This window comes from Musa acuminata, chromosome BXJ2-5 (genome assembly GCF_036884655.1).
Source record: "Musa acuminata AAA Group cultivar baxijiao chromosome BXJ2-5, Cavendish_Baxijiao_AAA, whole genome shotgun sequence".
Classification (NCBI taxonomy): Eukaryota; Viridiplantae; Streptophyta; class Magnoliopsida; order Zingiberales; family Musaceae; genus Musa; species Musa acuminata.
Window position 1 is genome coordinate 29,448,949 of NC_088342.1, and position 13,186 is coordinate 29,462,134.

Consider the following 13,186-nt stretch of genomic DNA (forward strand, 5'->3'; position numbering starts at 1 on the left):
ATTGGATAATATGGAAATCAAGAATGAAAGATCTCTTATATTGCAAAGATTTATATGGATTTTTGCAAGGAGATAGTGCAAAACTCACAACTATGACAAATGATGGTAGAAGAGGTTAGATCGAAAAACAGTTAGGTTTATTCGACAGTGGCTTGATGATAGTGTCTTTCACTATGTTTCTACTGAAAGATCTGCATATTCTCTTTGGAAAAAATTGGAAGATTTTTATGAAAGAAAAACAGCATGTAACAAAGCTTTTTTGATTAGAAAACTTGTGAACCTAAAATATAGATATGGTGCTTCTATTGCTGAGTATTTGAATGAAATGCAGAGTATTACTAACTAGTTATCTTCTATAAAAATATCTCTTGATGAGTTGCAGGCATTGTTACTTTTTAGTTCATTACCAGAAAGTTGGGAGACACTAATGGTTTCCCTCAGTAATTTTGCGTCAAATGGTGTTGTACTATGAGTCAAGTAACAAGTGTTGGGTTGTCTTGGGGGCGACATCACATGCGCAGCGGAAGAATAAGAAAACAAAATCCCCGATTCCCAAAGAGATGTTCGTCATCGTGCGAAGATTGGTGCGCAAAATCCGCGAAACTTAAAACTGCGTATAGGGTAGATTGTGTTACCTAGGAAGATCATATATCCCTGTTTCCTCGCAGATCTTTAGGAGAGGGTGAAGGAGGTCAAGCGTCCTCCTCTCTAGCGGTGATACACACAGCAAGACTACGACGACGCTCCTCAAAACTTCAGGCCTACTCTGAGATGGAGAGGGGGAGGAGAATAGGAGAGGCAAGCAAAAGCTTTGACCTATGAGGCTCTGAATCCCTCCTATTTATAGAGACCCCCTGTCAAACCCTAATGGGTCCTCCCCTCTTGGGTATTGGATCTGCATCCAATAAAACAATGGCTCCGTCGGATATCTCATATCCGAACCTCTACTCATCGCAATGCCTACCATATGTGTGTGACCCTCTAGGCCCAATATCGAGCTGGCCGTGAGTCATACCTGTCAGAACTCCTTTTAACTCAGTGAATTATTATCTCTATAATAATTCACTTGACTCATCGACTACGGACGTACTAGGCCACTACGCCTTAGTCCCCAGACGATACAGGGGAATCCAATCCATTGGACCTATCTGTCCTCAGTTACCATGTACCTATAGTCCCTTATCCATCTAATATCCCTGAGACCGTATATCGAGCATTGTGCTGTCAGACTCATACGGTTTCTACTCGAGTCTCGCTCTAATGGATTCTCTCGAAGAACTCTTTCTCTCTCAACCCGAATGACCCTGACTAGGGATTTTTCTGAGCAAGAACACATGGGATATTCCTCGTATACTATGCCCTCAGGTCACCGGTAACATCTCTATGTCGTAAGCAAGATAGCGAATCACGATATAGGTGAGTCTCGAGGGACTTGACCAACTCAACCTACACTAGGAATCGGTTCCTACTTATAACGATGGAAGACCACATGGGTCAATCTAATTGCCTCACGTTTACCGACTTAATATTATCGAGAGATGGTTCTATGATTTGGTCTCCTAATATGACATGTCACACATATACATATTTAATATATATCTACATTGCATGCAAATATATATACATATCTAGTATGTGTATAAGCAATCATACCAGATGATAATGAACCACAACCTAATATGATTAGGCCCGAGCCAGTAGGTCTAATTACTTACATCAAGATCTATGTGTGCAACGGTGCATCTTCATGCCCTGTGATCGTCCATCTCGTCCTCGTCGGTTCTGTCGATATCTTGATGCATTTTCATGCATCACGATCGTCCGTCTCATGGGTCCTGCTACCGCATCCACACTCCCGCTGCGCCTCCTCATGTGATTACAACTTAATCATAGGCACGCAGGCCCGACAATAAACGAGAAATATAATGGAGGCTCGCAGACCTAAATAATAATAATCACAAGTACACATATCACACGGTCCATGATCATCCGTCCACACATCATACATCACATGTATAAATAATCATCATCATGTAGGACTACTAGATAATAATAAAAATAATAATCAACTAAACCTTTTAATTAATTAATATTTTCTGAAATCAGAGACATGTAGGAAATTTCTGAATTTATAGGGGTATTTTCGTAATTTAGACAAAAGACAGAAGCTGGAATTTCTCAAATTTCGAGGGACAAAACTGTCTTTTGCCCAGAAAACCCTAATGCCCTACTACCCTTTGCTGCTGCCGCCGCCGCCACCCTGCTGGCGGCGGCCTGTGCGGCGAGGGGCGGGGCGCTGCCGCTGCAGGTGGGCGACCCCGCGGGCGTCGCCGCCTCCGCGGGCAGTTCTGCCGGCGGGGCAACGCCCGCAGGCGGTGCTGCCCCTGCAGGTTGGCGCCCCAGCGGGCGCCGCCGCCTCCGCGGGCGGTTCTGCCCGCGAGGCAGCGCCCGCAGGCGGTGCTGCCTCGCTGGCGGCCGCCCCTGCGGGGTTTTTGCCCGTGGGAGCAGCGGCCACAGGCGCCGCTGCCCTGCGGTGCCTCAGCCCGCGCTGCTGCCCCGCGGCGCCTCTGCCCGCGGGCTCAGCGGCCGCAGGCGCCTCTACCCGCGGGCTGCCAGCCCCGCCGGCCGGCTGCTGCAGCCACAGCGCTTGCGCATGCGCCGGCGCTGTGCTGCCTGGCTGCGGCTGCGGCTGCCGCTGCAGGTAGCTGCAGGCATGCAGATCGAGGGCAGCAACTGTTGCTGCCCTTCCTCGCTTTTGCGTCAATGATTTTGACATCAAAATTCTTCCTAAACACAACACACGCAGTTCAAAACCAATCATTCACACGAACAACCTGGCTCTGATACCACTGTTGGGAAATCTTGGGGATGACATCACATGCGCAGCGGAAGAACAAAAAAATAAAATCTCCGATTCCCAAAAAGATGTTCGTCATCGTGCGAAGATCGGTGCGCAAAATCCACGAAACTTAAAACTGCGTATAGAGTAGGTTGTGTTACCTAGGGAGATCGTATATCCCTGTTTCCTTGCAGATCCTTAGGAGAGGGTGAAGGAGGTCAAGCGTCCTCCTCTCTAGCGGTGATCCACACACACAGCAGGGTTGCGACAACGCGCCAGGCCTACTATGAGGTGGAGAGGAAGAGGAGAATAGAAAAGGCAAGTAAAGGCTCTAGCCTATGAGGCTCTAAATCCCTCCTATTTATAGAGATCCCTTGTCAAACCCTAATGGGTCCGCCCTTAGTGGGTATTGGATCTGCATCGAATAAGATAAGGGCTCCATCGGATATCTCATATCTGAACCTCTACTCATCGCAATGCCTACCATATGTGTGTGACCCTCTAGGCCCAATATCGAGCTGGCCGTGAGTCATACCCGTCAGAACTCCTTCTAACTCAGTGAATTATTATCTCTGTAATAATTCACTTGACTCATCGACTACGGACGTACTAGGCCACTACGCCGTAGTCCCTAGACGATACAGGGGAATCCAATCCATTGGACCTGTTTGTCCTCAGTTACCGTGTACCTATAGTCCCTCATCCATCTAATATCCCAGAGATCGTATATCGAGCATGGTGTTGTCAGACCCATACGGTTTCTGCTCGAGTCTCGCTCTAATCGGATTCTCCCGGAGAATTCTTTCTCTCTCAACCCGAATGACCCTAGTCAGGGATTTGTCTGAGCGAGAACATATGAGATATTCCTCTCATGATGCCGAGAGTGGATGATCCTCTATCGACACTCAATAGCCCTCGTAAGGTCGACTACCACTCCCAATGACCAGTTGTACTAGATCTGGGACAGCCAAACCTATAAGTCTGGTATCAAAGAGTGGAACACTCATATAGGACATCCTTTGTGTCTCAAGTCTAAGAACCAGATACACCACTAGGACTACGGAATCGCTGTTTGACAATAAGGCATCATCAACCATCCAGCATTCCATAAGCGGATCAATTAGTGAACTCATTCTCCAATGAGCACCTGTATCCCTAGTGTCCCTACACGAGCAGCTATGAGACCAACTGCATCCATCATATGAACGGGTATACAGCACACCAGTCTATCCGGTTATCACGATGTCCCTCTCGAGTAACCTATGACCGGGATTATTTAGGATATGTGTTTAAAGGTGAATCGATCTCATTATTGTGATCTCATCACGATCCGATTCCCATTGCACAAATCCAAGGACATCACAATATATATATGCACATATGCAATAGTTATAAAGTGATATACGCCAAAATATAATAAGCAAAAAGATTCTATATCAAGTCACACGTGCCATCACTCACGTGATTGGCTTGTTGGGCACCTATGACTAGCAATATCTATTTAAAGACCAACCTTGGCTGCAAGTTGGTGCTTGAGGATATGAGGCATATGATTGACTTGAGGCTGAATTTAATTTTAGTTGAAAAAATAGATGATGAAGACTATGATAGCATATTTTACAAAGGGCAATGGAAGTTTAGTAAGGATTCTCTTGTTATAATTAGTAGAAAGAAATGTCATACTTTGTACAGGTTGCAAGCTAAAGCTTATGATGAGTAGTTAAATGTTACAGAGAAAGACTTCAACATGGAGTTATGGCTATGATGAGCAGTTAAATGTTACAGAGAAAGACTTCAACATGGAGTTATGGCATAGGCGACTGGGACACATGAGCGAGAAGGGGCTGCAAACTCTTTCCAAGAGAGAGATATTGCCAGACCTCAGAGGTATACATTTAAACCCTTGTATTGATTGTTTGGCTGGTAAACAACATAGAGTTTCATTTACTAATCCTGCTTTGTCTAGAAAAATGCATAACTTAGATCGTGTTTATACAAATGTATATGATCCTTTGAGGACAAAAACTCATGGTTGATTTGTTGATATTTCCGGTATAAGTGGTGCACTTTATTTTGTCACTTTTATAAATGATTTTTCTAGGAAAGTTTGGGCCTATGCTTTGAAGATCAAGTGATTAATGTACTCAAAGAGTTTCATGCCAGGGTTGAAAGAAAGATAAAAAAAGGCAATTGAAATGCATAAGATCAGATAATGGTGGTGAGTACACAGGATTATTTGATGATTATTGCAGGTCACAAGGGATCCAACATGAGATGATAGTTCTTGGTACACCTCAACATAATGCAATTACAGAGAGGTTAAATCGCACCATCATGAAAAATATAAGATATATGCTTTCATAGGCCAAGCTACCCAAAAGGTTTTGGGATAAGGCTTTAAAGACTGCAATTGATGTGATCAACTTGTCGCCATGTATAACTCTAGATAGTGATGTTGCAGAGCATGTATGGTCAGGGAAAGATGTTTCTTACAGGCATTTGAGAGTGTTTGGTTGTCGTGCATTTGAATATGTTCGATACAATAAGAGGTCCAAACTAGATAATAAGACTAAAGAATATATTTTTCTTGATTACTCACATGATCAGTTTGGTTACATGCTTTGGAATCCAGAAAAGCAGAAGGTGTTCAAAAGCAGAGATGTAGTTTTCTTTGAGGATCAAACCTTTGAAGATTTGAAGAAAAAGACACCGACCAAGACTTCTACAGAAGGATTAGCAGATTGTGACCCAATTACTCCTCCAGTATATCAGGGTGATGAGAGAGATATGCAAAAAGATGGTATAGAGCTTGATGTTGATCTGCCTACAGGACATGTTGAGTAAGAAGAAGTTGGAGAGCAACTTCCCATAGAATCTCAGTTGATAAGATCTTCTAGACAACGTCAACCTTCCAGAAGATACTCTACAGATGAGTATGTGATGCTTACTGATACAAGTGAACCAGAAAGTTACCAGGAACGAGTTGAAAGTGAGTAGAAAAAGAACCAGTTGCAGCTTTAGAAAATTCACACAGATGACAACGAAGCAGACATGTTGACAAAGACCTTACCAAAAGAAAGACAGGAGATATATTGATAGTTGGTCGGTATGACTTCACATTTAGGAGTCATAGGATAGCCTCTCTTATGGGCTGAAGGGGGAGGTTGTTGGGCTGACAGCCCATATTCAGCCTAAGGTGGGCTTTATCAGCCCACAGCTTACCCCATCTTAACATAACCCTAATTTATATTAGGGGGGGGGTGTGATAGCTATAAAAAAAGGCAGAAAAAGGCAACAAGAAGGTAGTTTTTGGCAGCCATGGGATTCCAAAGAAAAGGAGGAGAACAAGGTAGAAAAGGAAAATAAAGAAAGGGAAGAAGACAAGGACAGTACAGAAAGACTGTTCTCAATCATCTAGCAATGCCTTCATCTCAGGTTAAATCAGATCTATAGTGGATTATCTCTAGTTTGCCCCAAGTTTTTACCTTTCATATTGAAGAGGTTTTCCACGTATATTTTGGTGTTATATTTGATTGTAGTTCTATTTAATTCCACTGTGTATTATGACCTACTAAAATTTGTTCATATACAAAGTCATGACAAAGCCACTTCCCAAAGCTTGCTTCTTGCGAGCCATGAACTACCGTCCCATCACGTTAGAGAACTTGGCTGCTTCACAAGTACATGAAAAATGAGCCCAATTTATGCCTTCCACTCCCCATCATAAATTCTCGACGAGTCCTACACAATCACTGCCATTCTCATGTTACATCTCTCATCAATGCCTTGCGTATCCTTTATTCCGTTCCACCTTGAACCAACCATTCTCATGTTAATCCTCTTGAGATGCATCGAGACACGGTCACAAATCATACAGATTTTGTACTATTTTGCCATACCCATAATTAACTCTCCCAATGCTGAAGCAAAGAGAATCGGTTCGGGTCATCAGGATAACTCGAGCATCGAATAAGGAGAATCCCATTGACGTCCATTCTCATCCATCTATTTTCATAGATTTTCCCCAACTCAGACCACCCATTATTTTATGCATTACTATTTCGGATAGGTCTATCTCAGTACCTCTCGAGTTTATAATGAATGTCTTGAGAAAGGTGAATCGGATCGCTAGCCCTCATCAACTGAATTCACTATATGATAAGTCAGCATCTCATCTTTCAATTTCCGATCATTCTTTTTTGGCTCTAAGTATGAGGTCGAAATGAAACAAGTAATCGACAAGTTTTCTGGGACACACTGCATTACTCGTATGCTTACCGAAGGAAAATTGAGGACATATACTAATATCCTATGAGGAAAAGTCATACGAAGTCTGTCTGCTTCGTATATCAAGTAAATCCGTTGAGCAGCAGAATACCAAGCTTCTACATTTTAACTCGGCGGTCAACTTTGCATGTGCAGATAGGAGGATTTCAGCCGAGAAGCCCACCAGAAGATGATATTTTCCAACACGAGATATGTTAGACAAAGAGAGAGGGAAAGAAGAAAAGAACAATGGCATGGATATTTCATTCAGTTTCCTTCGTCGCATGATGACCATGAATCAGACAGTTTTATCTCGTTGTGTGGCTTAGTATGCCACAAGATTCTGAGACCCATGAATCTTTCATGTAACTGATACCACACACAGAACCTGATCAAATCGATGAATGCATAAATATCACTGATTAACTACTTACTTTGATATCCTCCCTCAACCCAACCCATATTGATGAGGTGCTTTTGCTTCTTTCTTCATCGGAAATAGAAGACGGTAACTCCAAACTTTTGGTTTCATCGTACACTAAATTAATTGGCTCGGAACTTAATTCTTATTTTGAAATTACAATGACCACTCACCAGTTGTTTGGGGAGTGAAGATGGTTACTTTCACTATTATTCTCACACAAGTGCCAAATATTTTGATCCAAGAATGATTCATGATGGTGTGCAGGAAGGAGATTTGTTGAGCCTGTTCATGACACGGTGTTTCAGATCGCAGAATAGTATTCCAGAAGAAGAGAAGAGGAAAGAAATGTAGTGGCTAAAAGGCTCGTGGTTTACTGAGAAGGTGAAGCAATAAATTCCATCTCATGTCTCCATCGACCTTCCATTAATGCTCTCTCTCTCTCTCTCTCTCTCTCTCTCTCTCTCTCTCTCTCTCACTCTCTCATGTTAGCATGCAAATCGAAGCCAAGCAAAAAAATTAATGTGCCTTCAATGTTTGATTAGAACAATTGATTGGAAGTCTTTGATCACCCAAAGGAAGTACTTTGAGACACCGAACGCAAATCATTTCAGAGGATCGCCAACACATTCAATATGGTCCTTTTATTTTTTTTTTCTGCCAATCATTTATGAAAGTGATCAGCTTTTCAGGAACTGGAAAAACGACTGTCCTTTCATGATATATGTAATAATACATATACATAATTCGGAGTTGTCGAAGCAAATCAACCTTGGGACACTTCTCGTCCAGGACTATGATCCTATGATTTGAAGTATGTGATCAGTGACACAGAAGCCATGTCTGATACGTCAAGTTTTGTGCAGATCATCAAGTGACCATGATGGATGGATTAAGGTGGCATCATCATTATTGCCTGTTAGCTTTAGCTTAAACAAGTGTATTATTCTATGATGCAATGCAGCACCAAAGCCTACAGTTGATGACCGCATGAGTCACCCCACCACACACACACACACACACACACACCTCCTCCCTACCCCTGCGGTTGTATAAGGAAGTGAGCTCAAGATTCCCTCACCTCCTCTCACCTTCAATTAATGCATGCCGCAGGCCATACAGACTCCATGTGAGAATTCAAAACCTGCCTCCTCCTCCTCCTCTTCCTCCTGTGTCTGAGAAACCAGATGGGGAAGAAGCTAGGCTTGAGCTCTCTCTTCTTCAGGCTTAGGGACACGCCAAGGCCTTCTTGCCACTCCTCTTCTCCTTCTCCTCCTTCTTCATGGCCTTGGCCTTCCTGCAAGCACCCCAAGACCAGTTCCTTCCGTGAGGTGGAGGGCGACGCCACGTACAAGACTGTCAACTCGGTGTACGTCGAGTCCACCGAGTCGTGCTTCACCCGCTCGTCGGCGGAGCAGGAGAGCTTCTCCACGGTGTCGGACCGCTCCGGCGGTGGCTCGGTGGAGACCGTGGTGCGCGGGCTGCGGTCGGACCGGCTCTTCTTCGAGCCCGGCGGCGACACGAGCTCGATACTGGAGGAGGCGAAGGCAGGCGTGTCGCCGTTCGAGGGCAGCGTCGTGCTGGCCATGGAGTCGGAGGACCCCTACCGCGACTTCCGGCGGTCGATGGAGGAGATGGTGGCGGCTCATGGGCTGAATGACTGGGAGCGGCTCGAGGAGCTGCTGGTTTGGTATCTAAAGGTCAACGGGAAGAAGACCCATCGCTTCGTAGCTGCAGCCTTTGCGGATTTGGTCCTAGGCCTTGCTTCACCTCGGCCTCCTCCGTCTTCTTCCTCATCATCTTCCAATTCTTTTAAGATCGAGGCAATCAAAGAGGCGGAGAGAAGTGAGTCCAGTTGACTTATTGACATGTATATTGTTCGAGTTTTTCAGATAGTGAAGTTTCAAGGCAGAGAGCTATCAACTCTCTCTCTCTCTCTCTTCTCGTTCTTCTTCTTCTTCTTCTTTTCTTCCACTTGCTATGTCTTGATTAAGCTCATGTTGTTAGTTTAATTGGAAGATAGAAGAAGCTTGTTGTCTCGATGGACTCAGATTCAGAGTTGTTCTGTCATCGAAGAAGAAGAAGAAGAAGAAGAAGAGGCCAGCCGGGTGGATGTCCTCTTGCATAGTAGATGAGAAGGGCATCACAGTTGTAACCAATTATGGACATTAGCATGACACCCAATAATTCTGGTAGAGCAAGACAAGTGATCCTATGGATGCTTTGGAACACCACTTCTTCTGCAGCAGATGATGACAACCATGAAGCACTGCTGATGCAGGGTTGGTGTTCTCCATCAGGCCACACCCACGAGGAGTGCTGCTCTCTCATCCTTCTCCAACAGGACCTAGGAAAGGTCACATCTTTTCAGGTCAATGAGAGCAGCTGTCTGATTCTTTTTATCACTCAATTACAAGGTGTTAATGTTGAGTTTCTTCGTTAATTGAAGAACATGGAATGTCCCAACTCCACCTGGCCTGCTTCTCCCACCCAGATACCACTAATTTTTGTATCTCTACTATCTCTATCTTCAATCTCTAATTTAAACTCTACTATCTCTACGTACTTAAGCTAATATAATCGACTATCATTTTATTAAATGATAGTCAGTCGGATTTAAGCTGAATAGACTCATTCGTCGAGGCTTTATCCCAAGGAAACTTAGTACAGAATAATTGCCGTCAAATAAGATAACCAGCCAAGAAATCCTAGTGAAAACTCTTTGTAACAGTTGTTACTTGTACGAGGAAGACGTATCTATCTCATCTCCTTTCCTTTCACAAGAAGACAAAAAGGTTAAGCAGCCTTAAACTTCATCCACTAACAAAGCCTGCACATGGGTTAATTATGGCATGCATCACTGTCTAACTTTAGAGAAGGACGAGGAGATGGATAAGAATTAGATTCTTGTCTGTAGTTTCAACTGAGAAGCTTCTAAAACCTGCATCGTGTTGTGAACTGCCAAAAACCATGCAAAAGCCCTTTGTTTCCTGAGCAATTAATTAATACTTGTTGGGGCGACCATCGTCATTAATAATATATATTACACTGCTCGAGAAAGCCAGTTATGGAAGGGCTAAAACCATACTCAGATATGTTATTTAAATAGAGCAACAATGTAGTCATCACATTGCTGACTGCTCTGAACCCAAGCAACTGGTGGTTACTTTCCTCCCACTCCTTTCCTGCAGGTTGGAATTGCCAAATGTGTTAGCGAGAGACACTTTATTTCGAGGGAAATTGATGTTAAGTTAACAAGGCCTGACATCCTTGGGTGTCAACACATTGTGTTAATGTTAATCACAAGCATTGAAGTGCATGACTTTTAATGAGGACTTGCTCATTGGGGTTGGGGGGGGAAGACCAGAGCAACTTGTTTAGTCATTGTGTCTGATGCAGCTGCACACCACACGTCCACAGTAGCTGCTGTGTCTGCTTAACGGCTTTAAGCCCTCTATACTTTTGATCTTTAGATTAATTGGCATCAACACTAGTTCCAAAAGAGCCTTAGCCTAATGGTGGATCTCTCTCTCTCTCTCTCTCTCTCTCTCTCAGAGGTTTCAGACTTAGTTGAAGGTGATACCCAAGCATTAGAATCAGGCATTTCTTTCTAAATGGGGGATAAAAACAGAAGAATTTCATTAAGTCAATGAGAGGATCTGGTTCCTCAATCAACAAAAACTTCCAAACTTGGCCATTTTTGCTGTAGCAATTAAATGAATTTTAATTCCAGTAAATTGTGATCAATAATTTTGCTGTCCTTTAGTGACTCTGAAAGTTCAGCTGCAATGGTGCGTGACTTGCTGAATGTTTCATGCACCATAATACAACAAAACTAATTAAGAACATATGTCGTGACTTCAGAACAAGTCAATATGAGACACCAACAAAATAGCAAGCTTGGGACAGTTGACCATAAAACAGGAACTCTTTCCTTTTGCTGACAACCATAAGTACAACATCCAACATCATCATGCTCTACAATCTTCACCTCTGCAATTGCTGCAAGTGATTAGCATGTGGACTTTTGTTTTGTACACTTATAATCGTATGAGATTAGTTCAGAAGATAGGAATATGAAGTCAAAGCCATTTGTCCAGAAACTACTTATCTTAAAGATTGATATAACGCATGGACATTTATAAAAGGGAACAGCCATTTGCGTGAAAGTACCTATGTTTCATCAAGCTCACAGGGTTCTTGGTAAAGCCAAAAGGTGGTCCATTGATGGCCACTGCCATGGGTTTCAACCTCTCGCTTCTCGTCAGTCATGAGGTCTGTGACCACCACGGGTTTCCCACTGCTGTCTCTCGTGATTTCTTTAGGACCATGTCAGCACAGGGCGCCTGCATTATTCATGGGGAATATTTACTGCTCACCTATCCATTTAGCATTGAGTATCCAAGCTAGACAAATTAGGTCTCGAGGTTTCTAACATTCGAGTTGATTGGACTGATGTACCAGAGTTCAGAAGGCCACAAAGAAATCACAGTTTCTTTTAGAGAAACTGTGAACAGGAAACAAAAGACCACAGTAAGCTGAGTGTAAAAAGTTCAGATACCTGAAGCCTCCAAAAACGGAACCGAAAACTAGTGACTTTTGTCCTTGACAGAGTTGGCTAATGAGAAAGTATTTGTGAAGCAGATATGAACAGTTGGGAACAGTAGCTTCTTGTTGCTGTCGCCGTCTTCAATCACATTAGGGCGAAAACATGGGTGCACTCTGATTCTGCAGGTATACTAACTGCACCCCAGGGACATCTTAAAAAACCAGCTATCTATACATCACCCTGAAACTTTCATCCAACTTAGAATGCACCAGAAAATTATGTGATAAGAATTACAAATGTGGTTCTTCTATGGACCACAGCTCTATATGTTTTCGGCACCATCCAACTGAAACTAAATACGCTAGCCAGAGCCAAACACTAAGGACTTGTTGGGTCCAGCCTATATGGGCTTAGACAATTGGGCCTATTGAATCCAAATCAGCAAATGAAAGAAATTAAAAAGAGAAAAAAAAAGATTAGAAAAAAGAGATCAGATTCCTGTTTATGGCGTGCAGAGGAAAGAGGAGAGAGAAAGATTGAGTTTCTGAGTTTTCTATTTGACGATCGGTGACCAAACGTTGTCAATTTCAGCCCAAATTTTATGTGGAGAATCCTTGCAGCAAACTTTACAATCCTAACGGTGTTGATCTATAGTTTACCCTCTCTAAGGTACTTTCCTGTGATATCCATTTTGTGAGACCTAGAATTCTCTTTTGAGCAGATCCATCCTATATGATGAAGATATGCTATTCTTGAGCCAAGATCTATGATCTTGATGTTATTATGATCCTCTAGTTATTTTAGAGAAGACCTACTATAAATCTGTTATCATTATTATTGATAGTGAAAGTTTGAGGTGGACTACGGTCCCGTGATTTTTTTCACATTGGGTTTTCCACGTTAAAAAGATTTGGTCTCACTGTGTGATTGATTTTTGCTCTATTGTTTATGCTGTGCTGGTTGATATTTTCATTTGGATATCAAGTTTGTATTTTGATGAGGAACCTATTTTGATACACAAAGAGGGAAATAATTATTCCGCTTTAATAGATTTTTCCCAACAAGTGGTATCAGAGCAGCAGGTTATTTGGTGCTAGTTTTTCTTGTGTGA

General features: G+C 42.9%; 1 protein-coding gene across 1 annotated transcript; it reads left to right on the forward strand.

The window, feature by feature from the left end:
• Positions 1–8,593: 8,593 nt before the first annotated feature.
• On the forward strand, positions 8,594–9,993 carry LOC135611744 (transcription repressor OFP13-like). Its single transcript, XM_065107389.1, has 2 exons — positions 8,594–9,371; positions 9,534–9,993. Exons 1-2 carry the CDS (start codon positions 8,714–8,716, stop codon positions 9,536–9,538), a joined length of 663 nt encoding a protein of 220 aa, XP_064963461.1. The 5' UTR covers positions 8,594–8,713; the 3' UTR covers positions 9,539–9,993.
• The last annotated feature ends 3,193 nt before the right edge of the window (positions 9,994–13,186 follow it).

Coding starts and splice junctions, on each gene's coding strand:
- LOC135611744 (XM_065107389.1), top strand. CDS start 8,714: ATGGGGAAGAAGCTAGGCTTGAGCTCTCTCTTCTTCAGGCTTAGGGAC.